We start from the raw sequence: 15303 nt of genomic DNA, 5'->3' as shown, positions 1-15303 counted from the left end.
ATCACTATCATTGCAAAAAGTCAGAATTTCCACTGCAAAGAGAAATGTTTATCGACAGTGATTTTTCACCGTAGAGTGCTTTTATGGTCTTTGTTTTATTTTTCTTTAAAAGAAAACGTAATAAGCAGCCCCAGAGAAAGTTTTTATCTTTGCTTTTCACTTTTCTTGAAGAGATCACCAGAATAGAAAAAAAAAAACAAAAAACAAAAAATAATACAGTTTCACATCACAGAACACTGCCATACTTATTCTACCAAAATAATTGCTCCGTCTGCTAAATAACCGTTCCAATACTCGTCTTGGTCTGACATTATTGTGCAATACTGCAGTACTGAAGACAGTGCCAAAATATGTTCTGTACTATACAACAGAGATGCTGTGGGTGTGATATTTTACTTCTTGCCCTGGGTTGGTACGTATTTGTCATACCAGATACAGTATCAGGGCACAGTATGTTCCTATATGTGGACACAAATCTTTTGCCTCTGGTGGTCAGCAACTATAAAGACCATGTACACCACAAACCACTGAATTTCTCTTAAATGCCTCCACATTGACTTCAGCATGTGTAAAACACACTTATCAGAATGACATCCTGAAGACTGCAAGATATGAAAATTCACTGTTTCTTTTATTTTTTCCTCAAATGCTTGATGAACTTCCCTCACTTTTTGTTTCTTTTCTGGCTTCAGGTTGTACCTTTTCCAAAATTAAGGCAGAGATTAAAATGCACCACAAGGGTTTCAACACCATTAAGAGGATTACATCTCATGTTTTGAGCAGTGTAAAGTTGTCAAATAAAAAAGGGTATTTTCTTCTCTTAATTCATATAGAAGGGTTTGTCATTAGTCACATTTGAATTTACTCTGATTCAGTTTGATTCTATGCAGTTGGCTATGTATAGCTGCTAAAGAGCATTATGCAAACAATTAGGTTTCTGTTGTAAAAGCATAACTAGACTGCAACACAACTCAGAATCAGGAGTTAGCCTGATGCTTTCATTTACAAGTAAAAGGCGACAAAGAGACAAAATGCATCAATTTCAGAAAAAGCAGTCTCAAACTGATGCATTTGGTCTCAGATGTAGAAAAACAAACCAGCTATTTAGCCATACAAATTCTCTGCACAGGAGAGTTTAATGAAATGAGCCAAAAATCTAGCTATGAGGAGGATGACAGCAGCAGATGCCAAGAGCAGCAAGGCAGAGAAAAGAAACGCAACCTTAGCAGGAGGTAACAGATGACATATAATAGGAAAAAGCCAGAAAGGGAAAATAACTATTTCAAGTTCCATTTAATTGAAAAGAGAGGTCCAGAGGAAAGATCTAGAAAGAGTTACTTTTATCTTGGACTTCACAAACCTAATGCCAGCTGCATATGCAATGACATATAGATCAGCAATGTAGGTCTAATGCCTTCAACTACTGAAGCAGTATATGCCAAAAACTTGTCTAGATTTTCCACTTGCACCAGCTAGACTAATACAAACACTATCTCTCCCCAATGAACCTTTTCCTCATATATATCTAGACTGCCCCAGCTACAACTAAATGACTATTAAAACTGGGGAATAAGATATCAAAATATGTCATGCAATGAGGTTTAAATGAGACAGCTCTAGGCATAACTTTTAGAAGCAATGTTACTTATCACAGTGCTTTATTCAAAGATACGTAACTATTAAAAATCTGACTTTTTGAATCATTAACTTGGTGGTAGTGAAGTAGTGGCTGGTCAATCGCAATGGTGTAAGGAAATCTCATCAGAAGAACATATGAAAATGAGTAAGTCTTGACACTGATTTTAAGAAATTATGTGAGAAGTTGCACATATGCAATCATTTATGCTTTATAGGTTCTTTCATTCTAAAAAAGGATCCATATACACTAGAAAACAAATCCAAATGTTCTTCATTTCCTTTGTAGTAATTTAGAATAATAATAACAATTATATTTTTAAAAGAAATTTCCTATATTTATGGGACAGTACTGCAATAATCATATGTTTATAACATTATAGCTCCAACGCTTGTTTAAAAAAAAAAAGATAACTTGATTTTAATGAAACTTAAGTGTGGTACTCCTGATTTTTTTTTTCTGCCATACACTCTGCAAATTCGAATCCACACATCTCTGCCACCAGATCAAAAAGAACCAGACTACTTTACTTGAATATTGCCCATCGACTTTTTAATGAAACTAATTGTCATGAATGATGCAGGATTGTCAACCAATATACCTCCTGACAGCATTAATTTGAAATAAAGACACGAATTTGGAAAAAGCACTTTGGTATACAGAACACTACTATTAATTTAGTAGCATGACATTTAACATTTATTCTGAAGCTTTTATTTTAGGTTACATAATTTTAACTTGTAATAGAAGATGATTCCACCAGTACTTACTACTAATAAGGATAAGAAGGTAAGCCATGAAATAAATAACATTTTATTACAGATTAAATGTCATGGATGAAATGAGTCTATGTAACAAAAATTCTCATGTCTGACATACCTCTACATTTCCCACAAGGTACATTCACTTACAATAATTCTAAGACATCAGTATAAAGACATCAATTTTAAAATACTTTAACAAGTATGCTATATCACAAATGGACAAGAGACAACATTTCATACACACTTCTAAATGTGAAATGTTTTCAGTCCACAAAGATATATTTATTTTCTCTTCTAATGTCTAATATCAGCAAGGGAGGTTAACCTGTGTATCAATTCTTTCATTCATTCAAAAAAAAAAAGCAAAAAGGTCATTTGACAATTTCAGTGGAAAAAAGAGATGGCTGGGGGAGTGGTGAAGAGCAAATCCATGTCTGAAGAGATACACAAATTCATCAGCTAAGGACAATATTAAAAGTCAGACTAATCTCATTTCACACTCCTCACTATTCACACATTCCACTCAAAATACATAGATGTATTTTTTCATCCAACACCTACAGACACAAGAACTCCTGAATGCAATGGTCGTAAAATTTTGGATTTTCTATACTAAGATGTTAATCCTATCCAAAGCAAAGACTGCATTAATACTGATGAAATACTCAAAAGCAATTCTTTTTTGAAAAAACAACAAAAAACAACAAAACAAACAAACAAAAACACCCCAGAATTTAGCAGCAGTTAGTAATTCCTGTGTTTTTTATAGCAGTGTAGTTGTAAATCATAGCTTTTGGGAAGTGGGATAGCGAAAAGACAGGGTGATAAAGGTGTTGACTGATTGCAAAACAGATATTGCTCTGTGGAGTCTGAACAACGACAGGAAGTGTGAGGGGGATGGAGATTAGCTGATGCCAAATAAAAGAAGCAAACAAAACGCCCTATCTAATAGAATCTTAAGAGATTTTACAAAAGCACTGTACAAGATAAAGGCATGATAGGAAGGAAAGAATGAAACTGGAAATGGTATTTCAGGAAACCCAAGAAACAACATGTAAGAAATGGGATAGTTAACACTTGCTGAGAATGGAAATCACGGAGCCTGGGTTACACAGCAGGAGAGATCTGCTGGAAAAATACACTATGTCAAACTGGATGTACGGTTTTCATAGGTGAAACTGTTGAGAAGTAAGAAGACATGTTTGGCACAGGCAGGTTGCAGCAGAGAAAATAACAGTTTAAAACATTATGTGAATACGCACTAAGAAAACAGTATGCTAAGTAGTACTAAGAGCAGTAGGTAAATCAATATTAGCATTAATATATCAGTCTTAATATATTGAACGTCCTTAATGTACAAAATTGTTGGTATTTAAAGTTCCAAAGTCTTCAGTCATAATGCAGATAACTACCACAAGCAGTCATTTCTGTTTTCAGACACTGGATCTATCTCAGACACGTGAACTTCTAGTGTTATCAATACTAAAATGCAGTAGGTATAGTAAACTTACATTTTTGAAGAGTTGTTCTGCAAGTTCTCTAACATGTTTTATCATTTTTGGTGGATTACCTTCCTCAGCTTTAATTCTTTCAACTTCAAAGGCTACCAACTTAAAAAAAAATAAGTAAAAGAAAAGAAGAATGTTTATGATTCAACTAAAATAATTTATTGACTGTTTAAATTACAAAATGTTAATCTTAAATTGAAACCGAGAAAAAAGGAAGAAAAAAAAAAGAACAACCTGCACTGTCACATTGATCTAGAACATGAGATTCTTATAGAGCTTCTGCTGCCAGAGTCTAACCTAACACAAAGTCCTACAAACCTAAAACATTCCTTTAACGTTTCTAATATTATAATCTACATTTCTCTAATGCACTGCTACTATGCAAACTCTATTTGTACTGTACATTCAAATAAAAAACAGCACAGGAAAAGTATGGTACTGCTTTTTAACAGAAAAAATGTTTGTCCCAGTTGATTTTGTTGGCTATGTATTTAATTTAATATTTCTCCATTACTTTTTCAATGTTTTAAGAATGTAATTAGATTACTCAAAATAATTCTGTACTAGCACATGTGATTCATTATAAATTTCCAAACCTGACAATAAGGACAGCATTATCATGACTTACACAAATGTTTAACTTCATACATATGAGCAGGGCACAGATTTATGAAAGTAAGCTGAAAATGCATGTAGAAAGTAGAAAATGAGAATTGAGCAGATTAGCATAAACTTTATATAACAGATAAACTTTATAAAATAGACAGTTTGGAAGCATTTAAGTTTTTCACGTGTTAAAACGTCATTGGTACATTTTAATTTATTTGGATTAAAAACCAAACAGTTTTCACCTCATCAAAAAGATCACAGGCTCTAAAGGGAGGACCCCTCTCTGACACAAAACCAGCAAATGCCATTCCATTGAGAACTTTGGTTAGAAAGTCATTTTCAATTAAGCCTCGCTGGCCCAAGAAGGCTGCCTGCATTAGAGACAGAAAAGAATGCAAGTATTTTATCAGCATCATAAATTCAACTATTTATGTATAAGCAACTATATATTTTCATCAGCTTATAGTAATATGAGGTACTTTCTAACGAGAAAGTTTTTATATTACATAAGACGTCTTTGTACCTAAATTTAGGAGTGAAGTAACAATATTTTGATGTACACGTTTTATAAATCTCACAGGTAATAAAACAAAACTGATACTTTTAAGTATTGTCTTGTAGCAACATACATACGTTTTCAAAATTCCTTGATGATCCATCAAATGTTTCTTTATATTAAATTTTAATGTTAACTTTGCTTCATGTTTATCACTGTCTCAACAATTACTCCCACTAAAATGCACTGATACAATGCTATGTCAAAATTATATCCTTGTTAAGTTGATAAATTTTGGCATGTCAACAGCAACTGTAAAAAAAAAACTGAGTTTTTTTTAAACACTTGTTTAAAAGGCAAGCACCTGGGGATAACACAACACAAACAAATGCTAGCTAAATAAAAATAACTTTCTCTTTTACCTTGTGGAAATGAATGACTGGTTCAGCATGAATTCTGATCAGCTGAAGGCATGACCGATATCCTTGGAAAAGTTGTGCAAATAGCCTAAGGAAGATTGCTCGCACTTCTTTATCCTGCAAGATGTAATTGAACATGCTGTCAAAACATTTTCATTTCCTAATTTTTTCTACACTTTGTATAAAGCTATCTGATAAATGCCTACAAATTTGCCAACCAGTGCAGCAGTGCAGCATGTGAAGTGGAGATATGTGCATGCATACAAAACTATCTGATGCAAGCAAGGCTACAGTTTCACTGACCTGTCTCTGGATGGCAATACAGATGGTAATGATTATTACATATCCACCCTGTCGCTCCTGTTGCTCCTTTTTCACACCTGCACATTAGTGTCAGGGTAATCAAGAGTAGCTGAGTGGTCACGTGGAAAAACCCAAGAAGGAACCAACCTGAGTGAAAACTGATGCTAATGAAAGAAAAAGGGGTATCTTTGCCTGGATTTATTCCTTCAAATAGGGCAGCTCTGCAGCACTACAAAGGCAGTGCCACTGGAGCAGGCAGGGGGGCAGGGACCCGCAGGAATCTAAGCTGGCAGTGGTGCTGGGAGCCTGGCTCAGAGCGTGGCAGGCATCATGCTGCGCAGCCAGCTGTGGGGACTGCTCTGAGTTTGCTCAGCTACTTTTTTATGACTCTTCCAACTCAAATCTTCACGTGCCAATCTAGTGCAGCCAAAACAAGCCAGGGTTAGTTTAAAATGTTTTAAATAGTAGATCTTTAAAGTCCTGGTTAACTTTGACTTAAACGAGCAGGGGAATGTTTAAATAAGCATTGAGGGTTTAGTAGAAATGATATGAACAGATGGGGGCAGACTTGGGGCAGGGACATCTTCAGCTCAAATACACCTAAAAACGTTCAAATCCTGTGTCACCCACATTATTTTCATTTTACCTCAAGTACCTATCCAGACCATGGCCATGTCTAAAACGTGAGGTCCTAGAATTTGTTTTAAAACCTCAGGTTTTATGGCATCTCGAACAAATTTTTCAACAAATTTCAACTTGAAAAATTGCAAGCAGCAAAGAATATTAGATTATCAGATCAGGTAAACAGCTGATGATCTAAATCAACAAGTTAATCTAAATTAAGTAAGTTAAAGCTTGCAATAACTTTTTAAAAGAACTAAACATAGGGATCTATAAGATTCCATAAAGCTGTCCTTTGTGAATATTTTTCTAGATGTGTTGTCTGATCATTGTTACTCTATTTTTACGTTATTTTTGTAAGGACTCACTTTACTGAGAGACATTCTGGGTTTGTTTGGGTTCAAGCTGCTCTCTAGGATTTTAACACGTTCCCTGACTTTTTGGACATCTTGAAAACATAGTTATTTCTTTCAGATTTAACAAAATTCATATTTTCGTATAAAATGTCATTAATTTATAACTTCACTGTCCAAAATGAGATCTTAGCTGAATTCTGAAACTAGTCTAAGTGAAATTTGGATTACATTTTCTGTCTTCATCAATGAAACCACAATCTTAAAGCAACAAATAAGAACTATTTATATATATATATATATATATATATATATATATATCTTATACCACGTAGAACTTCACAGGTTTTGAAATACACTTACACAATAAAACCAAAATATGTTCTTAAATTGAATTTGCTTTTGGATTTTAGTTTAGACTACCAACTCCAGTTCAATTCTACACACTCTTTGCAGGCTAAAGCAAGCAGGTTTACCAAGTTATTAAGTTGTCATGGCTTTTCAATTATTTTTAGTCCAAGTTAACTAGATTTTAGTTAAAAAAAAAAAGTAACTATAGACAATTGTGTATCATTTCATTTAGGTTGAAGTTTATCAAAGCCAAAAGCAGTATTAAAAAAAACATGGAATTCATTTCCCAATATGTTCAAACATATAATATAAAATACCTATCATTATTAGATATCAGAATGCTGCTACAGAGCAGAATGCAAAGTCCTATGCCAATTCTTTGCTCTACCAATAATACTGTAAAGGATATGGAAGAGAAAACACAAAGTCAAAATTCTTAAAAGAAATTTAGTCTAAAATTTCAAAGGTTTTTTGTTTAAGAAAGTCAGACATAACATAGAAATCTTACCAGCATTTTTGTGTGCGATAAAGCTGTTCGTGGGGGAGGGAATGCATAATCTGCTGTTTCCAAATCAGGATGCAAAACCTAGAGAATTTTTAAAATAATTTTTTCCCCTCATTTTACTGAGGCAAGAACAATTTATTTTTTCTGCTTTCTCAAAATAATATTTACTGATAGTAAATACTTCAAATAATTGATTGAGATAAATTATAAAGACTTAATGGAAATAAAGGTGGGGTTAATTTCTCAAATTCATGTTTCTACATGTAAGCTAGTTATCAAAAACTCCTATTACAGTCAATGAATCTAATTAACAGAGTAAAAATCTTTTTTTTTCCCTAGACAGAAAACTCAACAGCTTTCTTGGGTAATTCCTTATCAATCACTCTCAGATAATAATATAAATTATTATAATAATAATAAATCAATCACTCTCAGGTAATAATAAAGAGGCATTAGAGAAATAAACTTTAAGAATTTCAAATGTACTATTAGGAAAATCACTACCTTCCTCTTAAATAGGGAAAAAACTTATTTTAGTAGTAAGTTAAATTACTGATGAATTACTGTTAAATTACTCTAACTTCAGATCATAAATTATTCTGACAGGAGTGCTGGCATGTATCATAGTTTTAAATCTCACATTTCCAGTGTGTTTGAAAGCAACTGAATACCAAAATTCTCCTTTCTTGCTTTTAAAAGAGGTGAGAGAATAGAAAATGGTTTTCTATCAAAACATACTAGAGAAAGTGCCATTTGAGTCTGATGTAGCAGTGGCTCTGGGAGCTGAGAGAGATGAATACATTCAGGAATTTTAATTGTGCCTCCATCCAGGTCTGCAATGATTACATCTAACTGCAAGGGACAAAAATATTAGTGGTTGTGCTGTGAGCATTATCCTGTGAGCATAGTTCAAAAACACAACAGTTGCAATTTCATGATCTGCACATAAATTAACATAAACAAAGTAAATCAGTACTAACTTTAACATATAGAATGCTTTTGTGAAAGGAAATGCTCTAAATACTTCAAATTACTGAACATAGCTGTGAAAAATGAATGGAAACCCAACTCCTTCTTGATGTTCCAGGTCTGTGTTCAGTGATTTGGGATATTGAATACTCTGTTTTCAAAAAGACACAATGATGACAACTCTTTAAGTAAAATTACATGTTTCTAGGAACCTCTGTAACCCTGGTTCAGGTTCTGAAATATGTATTTAAAAGTATGAATAAAATAACATAATTGGGAATATATTTGAAAATACCAAATTATTTGTTCATATTTATGGCTGACATGACAAAGCTGGAAATAGATCCATTCCTTCCCATCCTGCACTGGAATCAAATAATTTCCTTCTTCTACTTTATAGACTCAAAATATTTATAGAAGAATTAATGATTTTCCTTTTTTCCTCCTTGGTCTTATCAAGCCTTCTACAGTAATACTTTAAAAGTAAATGAATGGTTCATACGAACATCTCTGAAGTATGGAAAATCCCTGCAACTAAACATCCTAGATAACTCTGTGACTATGAATATTCTAGGTAGACATACTTACAAGTTCATGAATGTCATTACGAAAGACAGAATGTACACCAATTATGAAAGGCGTTGGCGAGCTGAGAACTTCCAATAGCTGTGCAGGAAGAATTGGAATATAGGGATAACTGTGAAAAGAATAAATAAAATAAAATAAAATAAAAAAGTAAAAACAAAATAAAAATAAAAATAAAAATAAAATAAAAGCTTCTGACTATTTCTTTGCATAGCACAGCTTATATTTTTTTCAATCTTCCTGCTGCAAATTAAATTTACTATAAACAACTTTTTCTTTTTTTTAAGACAAAAGATGAAATACTTCTTTATAAAGTACCTGTTAAAGGAATATCTGTGATGTAAACTCAGAAACTATTATAGTGTCTACAATTTCTTATAAAACATGTATTTTGCAAAATAAAATCAATTTATATTTGTAATGTTTGTGTTATACAGGTATTCATCCACAACTTTCAGGTAATTAGGGACATTAAGGTTGCAGATAATACTTTCATTTTTCAAAACATTGCTAGTTTTTGGAGAGAAAGCTACAATTCATCCTTTCATAAAATATAATTAATAAGAAATCTCAAGGTGAACTCGTTCACTTTGATACTGAAGTAGCAGCTACATGTTATACGAAGAACTATTTCAGATATTGTTTACTTGATTAAAGTTGTCAATTTGAAAAAAATAAGTCTTTTCATCAGAGCAACATTAAAATCTGGATCTCAATCAATGCATTTTCAACTCCTAACTGATAATTATGATTAAAAATTTACATTCATTACTATTCCATCATATAAGCAAACATATTCCAAAACTACTTTTCATTTCTTTCTTTCTTACTCTGTAATGAAAGTATGTCCACCCAGGAAATATTTTAAGCAAATAAAAGACGCTACTAAAATACAAGCTTCTTTTAAAACAGATGAGTAAGAATTACATGTCTTTTTGCTTAAAATCCAAAATAATTTGACATTAAGTTTTCCATTTCAAAAAGCTGGACTCAGTTATGACTTTTTAGAGAGGATCAACTTGTTGATTTAAATTCATTCTCTGGTGGACATTTGTCAATGACTTAAAACTGTGTTACAAGTTAATACAGATGTTATCTTAGAATCAAAGAATCTTTCAGGTTATAAAGGGCCTCAAGAGATCATTTAATCCAACCTTCTGCTCAAAGCAGGGTCAAGACTGAATAAAGACCAAGTTGTCCTGGGCTTTGTCCAGCTGGGTCCTGAAAACCTACAGGGACAGAGTTTCCACAGTCTTCCACTCTGTTGCAGTGCTTAGTTATCCTCATAATAAAACATGTTTTCCCTGCATCCAGTCAGAAACCTATCCCTCTGCTATTTCAGTTTATGACCACAGTCTCTCATTCTCCTGGCACGTACCTCCTCTTACTTATTGGCACACTGCTATTAGGTCTTATCCAAATGCTTCCTTTTCCAGGCATTTACTCATCGATTATCACTATCAAGTCTTACCATCTGACTGATGCTGTAAGTAGGGTTCTATTGTATTTATAGGTAGGATGTTTCTCCTTTCGTTGTTTCCACTGTCTTAACACAACCAGATTTTCACTGATGTGGTGTACAGCTTAGGACTTTTAGATTTGATTGTGAAAAAAGCTCAGCTTATTTGAATAAACATAGCACAACTTTCGTTAAAGAGAATGAAATATGAGTTATAAATATAAAATGAGTCAAAGAGTTCAGAGATTCACAGCTCAACTCACCTATATTTGAGGGGAAACATCAAAGACTCCAGAGCCCTACAGGCGTCACTAAGCCTCTGAAAACTTGCAGAGTGAAAGAGAACCTTATTTTCTGTAAGCACGGCACAGAATAAGCTGAGTACATTTTGGATTCCTTTAAAAAAAAAAAAAAAGGCAAAGCAAAGAAAAAGAAAATATAACAACTTGCCAAAACAAGACAAAAGACTACATTAAAATGTAACCATTTTCTGGAGGAATTTTCAAAAAACCATGTGTAAATGCATAAACCGCCAACGACCAAGTTTTTCTACCTTTCCTCTAATTAGCGTAGCTTCCTTTCTATTTCTCAGGTTGCTAAAACACTATATGAATATATTTCACATACTTCTACATTTACAATATATTGTAACTCCCTTTCAACATCAATTTCAAGAACTTCATCATCTCAGCAACACTTAATAATGACTTCAAACAGTACTATCTTCTGCATAGCCTTCTCTGTATCTAGAACTCAGCTGTGGTCACTAATCCATGCTTAACTTCTAAACCTTGATATAAAATCCATGAAAAGAAATCATACTGCAGAGCTCAAAACCAAAAAAGAGACAGATTTCCTAGTAAACACACTCATGCTTTATCTGTGAAGAGCACTGTAGGAGTCACAAGGTTAAAAAAGGGCAGTAAGAGTGTGCATGTCATTTCGAAGGATATGTTAAAGAAGAGCTGACTGCTTAAACAAGCCCCACTAGATTTAGACAGGTGAATCAGACGATGTTTTTGTTTGTTTGTTTAAAAAAACACAATATAACTTTTCTAAGAGATCCCTATTTCCCTATGCTTACAGGGAAAACCAAAAATATATTTCCTTTAAAACAAAAGTTCCATCCTGAGAAAAAGACACGTCTGAGATATGCCAAAATTTATGAAATTTCCTGAAATATTCTGGAATGTATGATAGTTCCCTGAGGATATAGCTTTTGTTATCAGTAAAATAGCCTGTATTACCTTAAGAAAACTACTGCTTATCTTAAAACAATCCTCCCAATATGAAGTGTGACTACTAAGAGCCACCACAATCATATTTTAATTAACACTTCATTTTGCTTTAGTAATTTTTATTTCATGTTTTGACTATTTTTTTCCTCTGTGACGTTAAAATTTTGCTTCCTATAAAGGACAAGGATTCAGAGAGGATTCTTGAGAAAAAGACTCAGGTCTTAGGAGGAAAAATCAATAACATAAAAGCTTGTTATTTCGAACTCTGTTCTCCAGGAATCTTAACAGCCACCTCATGAAATCAAGGCAGAGATTTGAGAGGACTCGAGGATGGGAGTCATGGAAAAACTTAGCAAGTTACTGTTGCAAATACTTACTATTGCCTTTAGCAGCATAAATAATACTGTGCTAGTATAAATCACACTGCTTTGCAATACATGATGTAATGACAGGGTTCAAGAAAAATCAAGTCTGCTTATGTGAATCAAACACCACTCCCCAGCAAATGGTTAGAAGCTAACCTGAAACAGGGTCCTTTCTTGTATGCAAGCATGTATAGATTTGTACAGTTAGAAACTGTTGCCTGTACAACATAAACATTCACTTTTGGTGAATATAAGCATTTGGTACAACTTTGGTAATTATCTCAAAAAGCCTCTTACAATTCAAATATCCGTAACTAAAAGATTATTGCAAGAGGTGGTTTTCCACTCTGTACATCTTAAAATCACAACCTAGGCTGGGAGTTATAAAAACATTGAACATGACAGTTATAAAACATTTTCTGGATATTATTGACTACACAACTGTGTATTTTACAAAAAATAAAAACATCCATGTAGTGAAAGCATTCAACTGGAAAATCAACCTTTTTTCTTGCAATGTGACATTCTCTCATTCTGGATTATAATGATTCAAGAGTCTAGAAGAAATATCTTAATTCTAATACTTTTAAAAGTCATAAAAATTATCCAGGATCAACATCATTCACTTGAGATCTCTTCTAAATGTAGGATTCCTCATCAGATATCAAAACAATACATGGTTCTAAATAGTACGTAACAATCGAACACTTAAAATTATATATATATATATATATTTTACTAACAAAATGCATAAATGAAGCGGAAATCAGGATTATTTGTTTATGTACAGGACACCTGCAAGAACTTCTTGGCATCTGAAAATTGGTCTTTTTAAAAAGGTACACATACAGCCTTCTTTCTAGTGCCTGAACAAAATATGATTAAATTCAAAGTGTTATGGTTAAATTTATTTCTTGTCCTATTAAAAACAAAACTGAGAACACATTGGCAGTATAGCATGAGATCACAGGTCTCCTAGAGACTAATAAAATGACATGCTATTGTATATCTAATACAGATAATCTTCATGCTCTTTTATAACATAAACCTATGTATCTGTTAGATTTTTATTTTCACCACTGTAAGAAATGGGTTTTGGCAAGTGTCTTCAATTTACAGAAAAATCTGGACATCTAGTACATATAAATTTTTTTATTTCTTACTGATTTTTTGAAATGGTTTATTTTAAGAACCAAGTTCATATATACTATATTAGAAGACAGATCAAAACTCAGCACTGAGGTTCAGTTATTCAACTTTTCTACTTAATAGAGTATGATCTTGGTAACCTGAAAAATAAGGTCTTAACTTCCATAAAATAAAAAAACAAAAAATATACAGCAACATCAGGTTTGTCATCCGAATTCAACTACAGTCCTTCCTTCCTCCCCTGGTTTTCTTGAAGGACAAAGTGACAATACTCAAAAGACAACACTTACTAGAGTAAAAAAGGAAGAAAAAAAAGCAAGCAAGCAACCATTAAAAAAAAACAACAAAACTATTAAGCAGCGAGGACTGTATATGAGGCTTTCATAACTTCACTAGGGAAATTAGTCTGGTTTTGCTGTATATTAGCAGCTGTAGATAAAGATGTAGTTTGCACTTCACAAAGGCATTTCGCATTGTAGCTTAATCAACCCCAGTATGATCTGACATTTAAGATGACTATTTTTAGCTGTTGCCTCCCCTGTATGAACTTGATGCCACACATAAGAGTATTTACTGCAAATACAGTTTTTATTACATTCCATTAGCTGCCTTCTCAACTGTTAAGTACTTTCTCACTGGCCACGGAAGACAAATTTGAAAAGTTTGCTGTGATGCAAATGTAGCAGCTGTAGCCCCAGCTTTGCTGAGTTAGACAGACGCACCATTTTATCTACAGAACTTGTGACAGTAACCAAAATTGAAAGCATCTCTTATCATATACCAGCAGGTTCTGTAAGGAGTAGCAGGAAAAAGACAGGACACTGGGGAAGATCCAACTGTGAATTTGAAAAGGGACAAATGAAAGCTGTCACCAAAGCAAGAAGACGGGCTGGCAGCAGTAAGGAGTGCTCACTGCCCAACACATGGGAAGGGATAGGAAGCATTTTCTCTCCAGTTTGGCGGACCTTGTCGAATGTCTGCAGTCCTTGGAATAAGTGGTTAAAAGCAGCTGTGAAACGTGTATATTGCTGCCACGCAACCAGTGGTTGGCTGAACTCCCTCCCCGATGACCCAGCCGGGGAGGACAGGAGGGCAGCACGCAGGGCACAGACACCGGTGCACCCTGTCTGTGCAGCTCGACAAAGGCCGGATGCGAGCAAGAAGTGTGGGAGCAACGTGCACCGGTTACCTAATGTAACTGGCAGAACTTGAAGGCATTCTCAGGTTCAGCCTAAGCCTGGGATTTCAATGGTTTCAGTCTCCATCTCAAAGGTATTTCTAAATTCTCTCAGCCATTTTTGGCATCCCGAAAGCATGAAAAGCAGAAAGTCACCTCTCTAAAACTGACCGCATTTTAGCAGACGCAGACAAAAGAGAACGGAAACTTGACTTTTAGAGACCTAGGAATCTTGTGTGCTTACATTTGAAAACAAAATTATTTTCCATTTCAGAAAATACAAAAAACCTCCAATACAAATGAATATACGACGGTGAGAGTATTTGATTTGTACTATCCATACATAAATCAATAAATGTCTTCTAAGAAATAACAATACAATGCAAATAAACAACAAGGAATAGCCATGGTTATTTCTTCAGTTATAGTTCACAAAAGCTAGATTTAAGGGAGAACGTTGTTGGCTTTTCCCCTTTCCTTTCCTGAATGAAAGAATCACAGCCTAAAGAACATGAAACTTACACCAAAGGAGACGTTCTAAAATCTTTTCTGTTTTGTTTTTGCATAATAGAAGTACTCTTCTCTTGAGAAACTCAGCACCAATACCAACCAACTTCTTGACAGCTGGCTACTCTGTTTGGAGTCGCACTTGGGATAGTGAAACCCAGGCTAACCACTTCTACTGACTAACTTGAACAGCCCAGGGAGCCCAGAGAGGTGCTCTTATACCAGCAGCTTTTTTTTTTTTTTTAATACTCTGTACACAACACAGAAGAATATAAAAGAAATAAATTAA

At 33.9% G+C, this 15303-nt stretch overlaps 1 protein-coding gene across 8 annotated transcripts in view; it reads right to left on the bottom strand.

Annotated features, from left to right (window-relative positions):
* Positions 1-15303, bottom strand: part of SBF2 (SET binding factor 2) — a 260200-nt gene that overhangs the window by 105891 nt on the left and 139006 nt on the right. For all 8 annotated transcript variants that reach the window (XM_083839897.1, XM_083839898.1, XM_083839894.1 and 5 more), the window contains 7 exons: positions 10842-10974; positions 9123-9231; positions 8304-8417; positions 7569-7646; positions 5436-5549; positions 4760-4888; positions 3912-4010 (listed from right to left, as the gene is read on the bottom strand). In XM_083839897.1, coding sequence (XP_083696023.1) covers positions 3912-4010; positions 4760-4888; positions 5436-5549; positions 7569-7646; positions 8304-8417; positions 9123-9231; positions 10842-10974 — 776 coding nt within the window. The remainder of the gene's footprint in view (positions 1-3911; positions 4011-4759; positions 4889-5435; positions 5550-7568; positions 7647-8303; positions 8418-9122; positions 9232-10841; positions 10975-15303) is intronic.

Source organism: Anser anser, assembly GCF_964211835.1.
Source record: "Anser anser genome assembly, chromosome: 5".
NCBI lineage: Eukaryota > Metazoa > Chordata > Aves > Anseriformes > Anatidae > Anser > Anser anser.
Note: the sequence above shows the minus strand (reverse complement) of the source record. Positions and strands in the feature narration are given on the sequence as shown.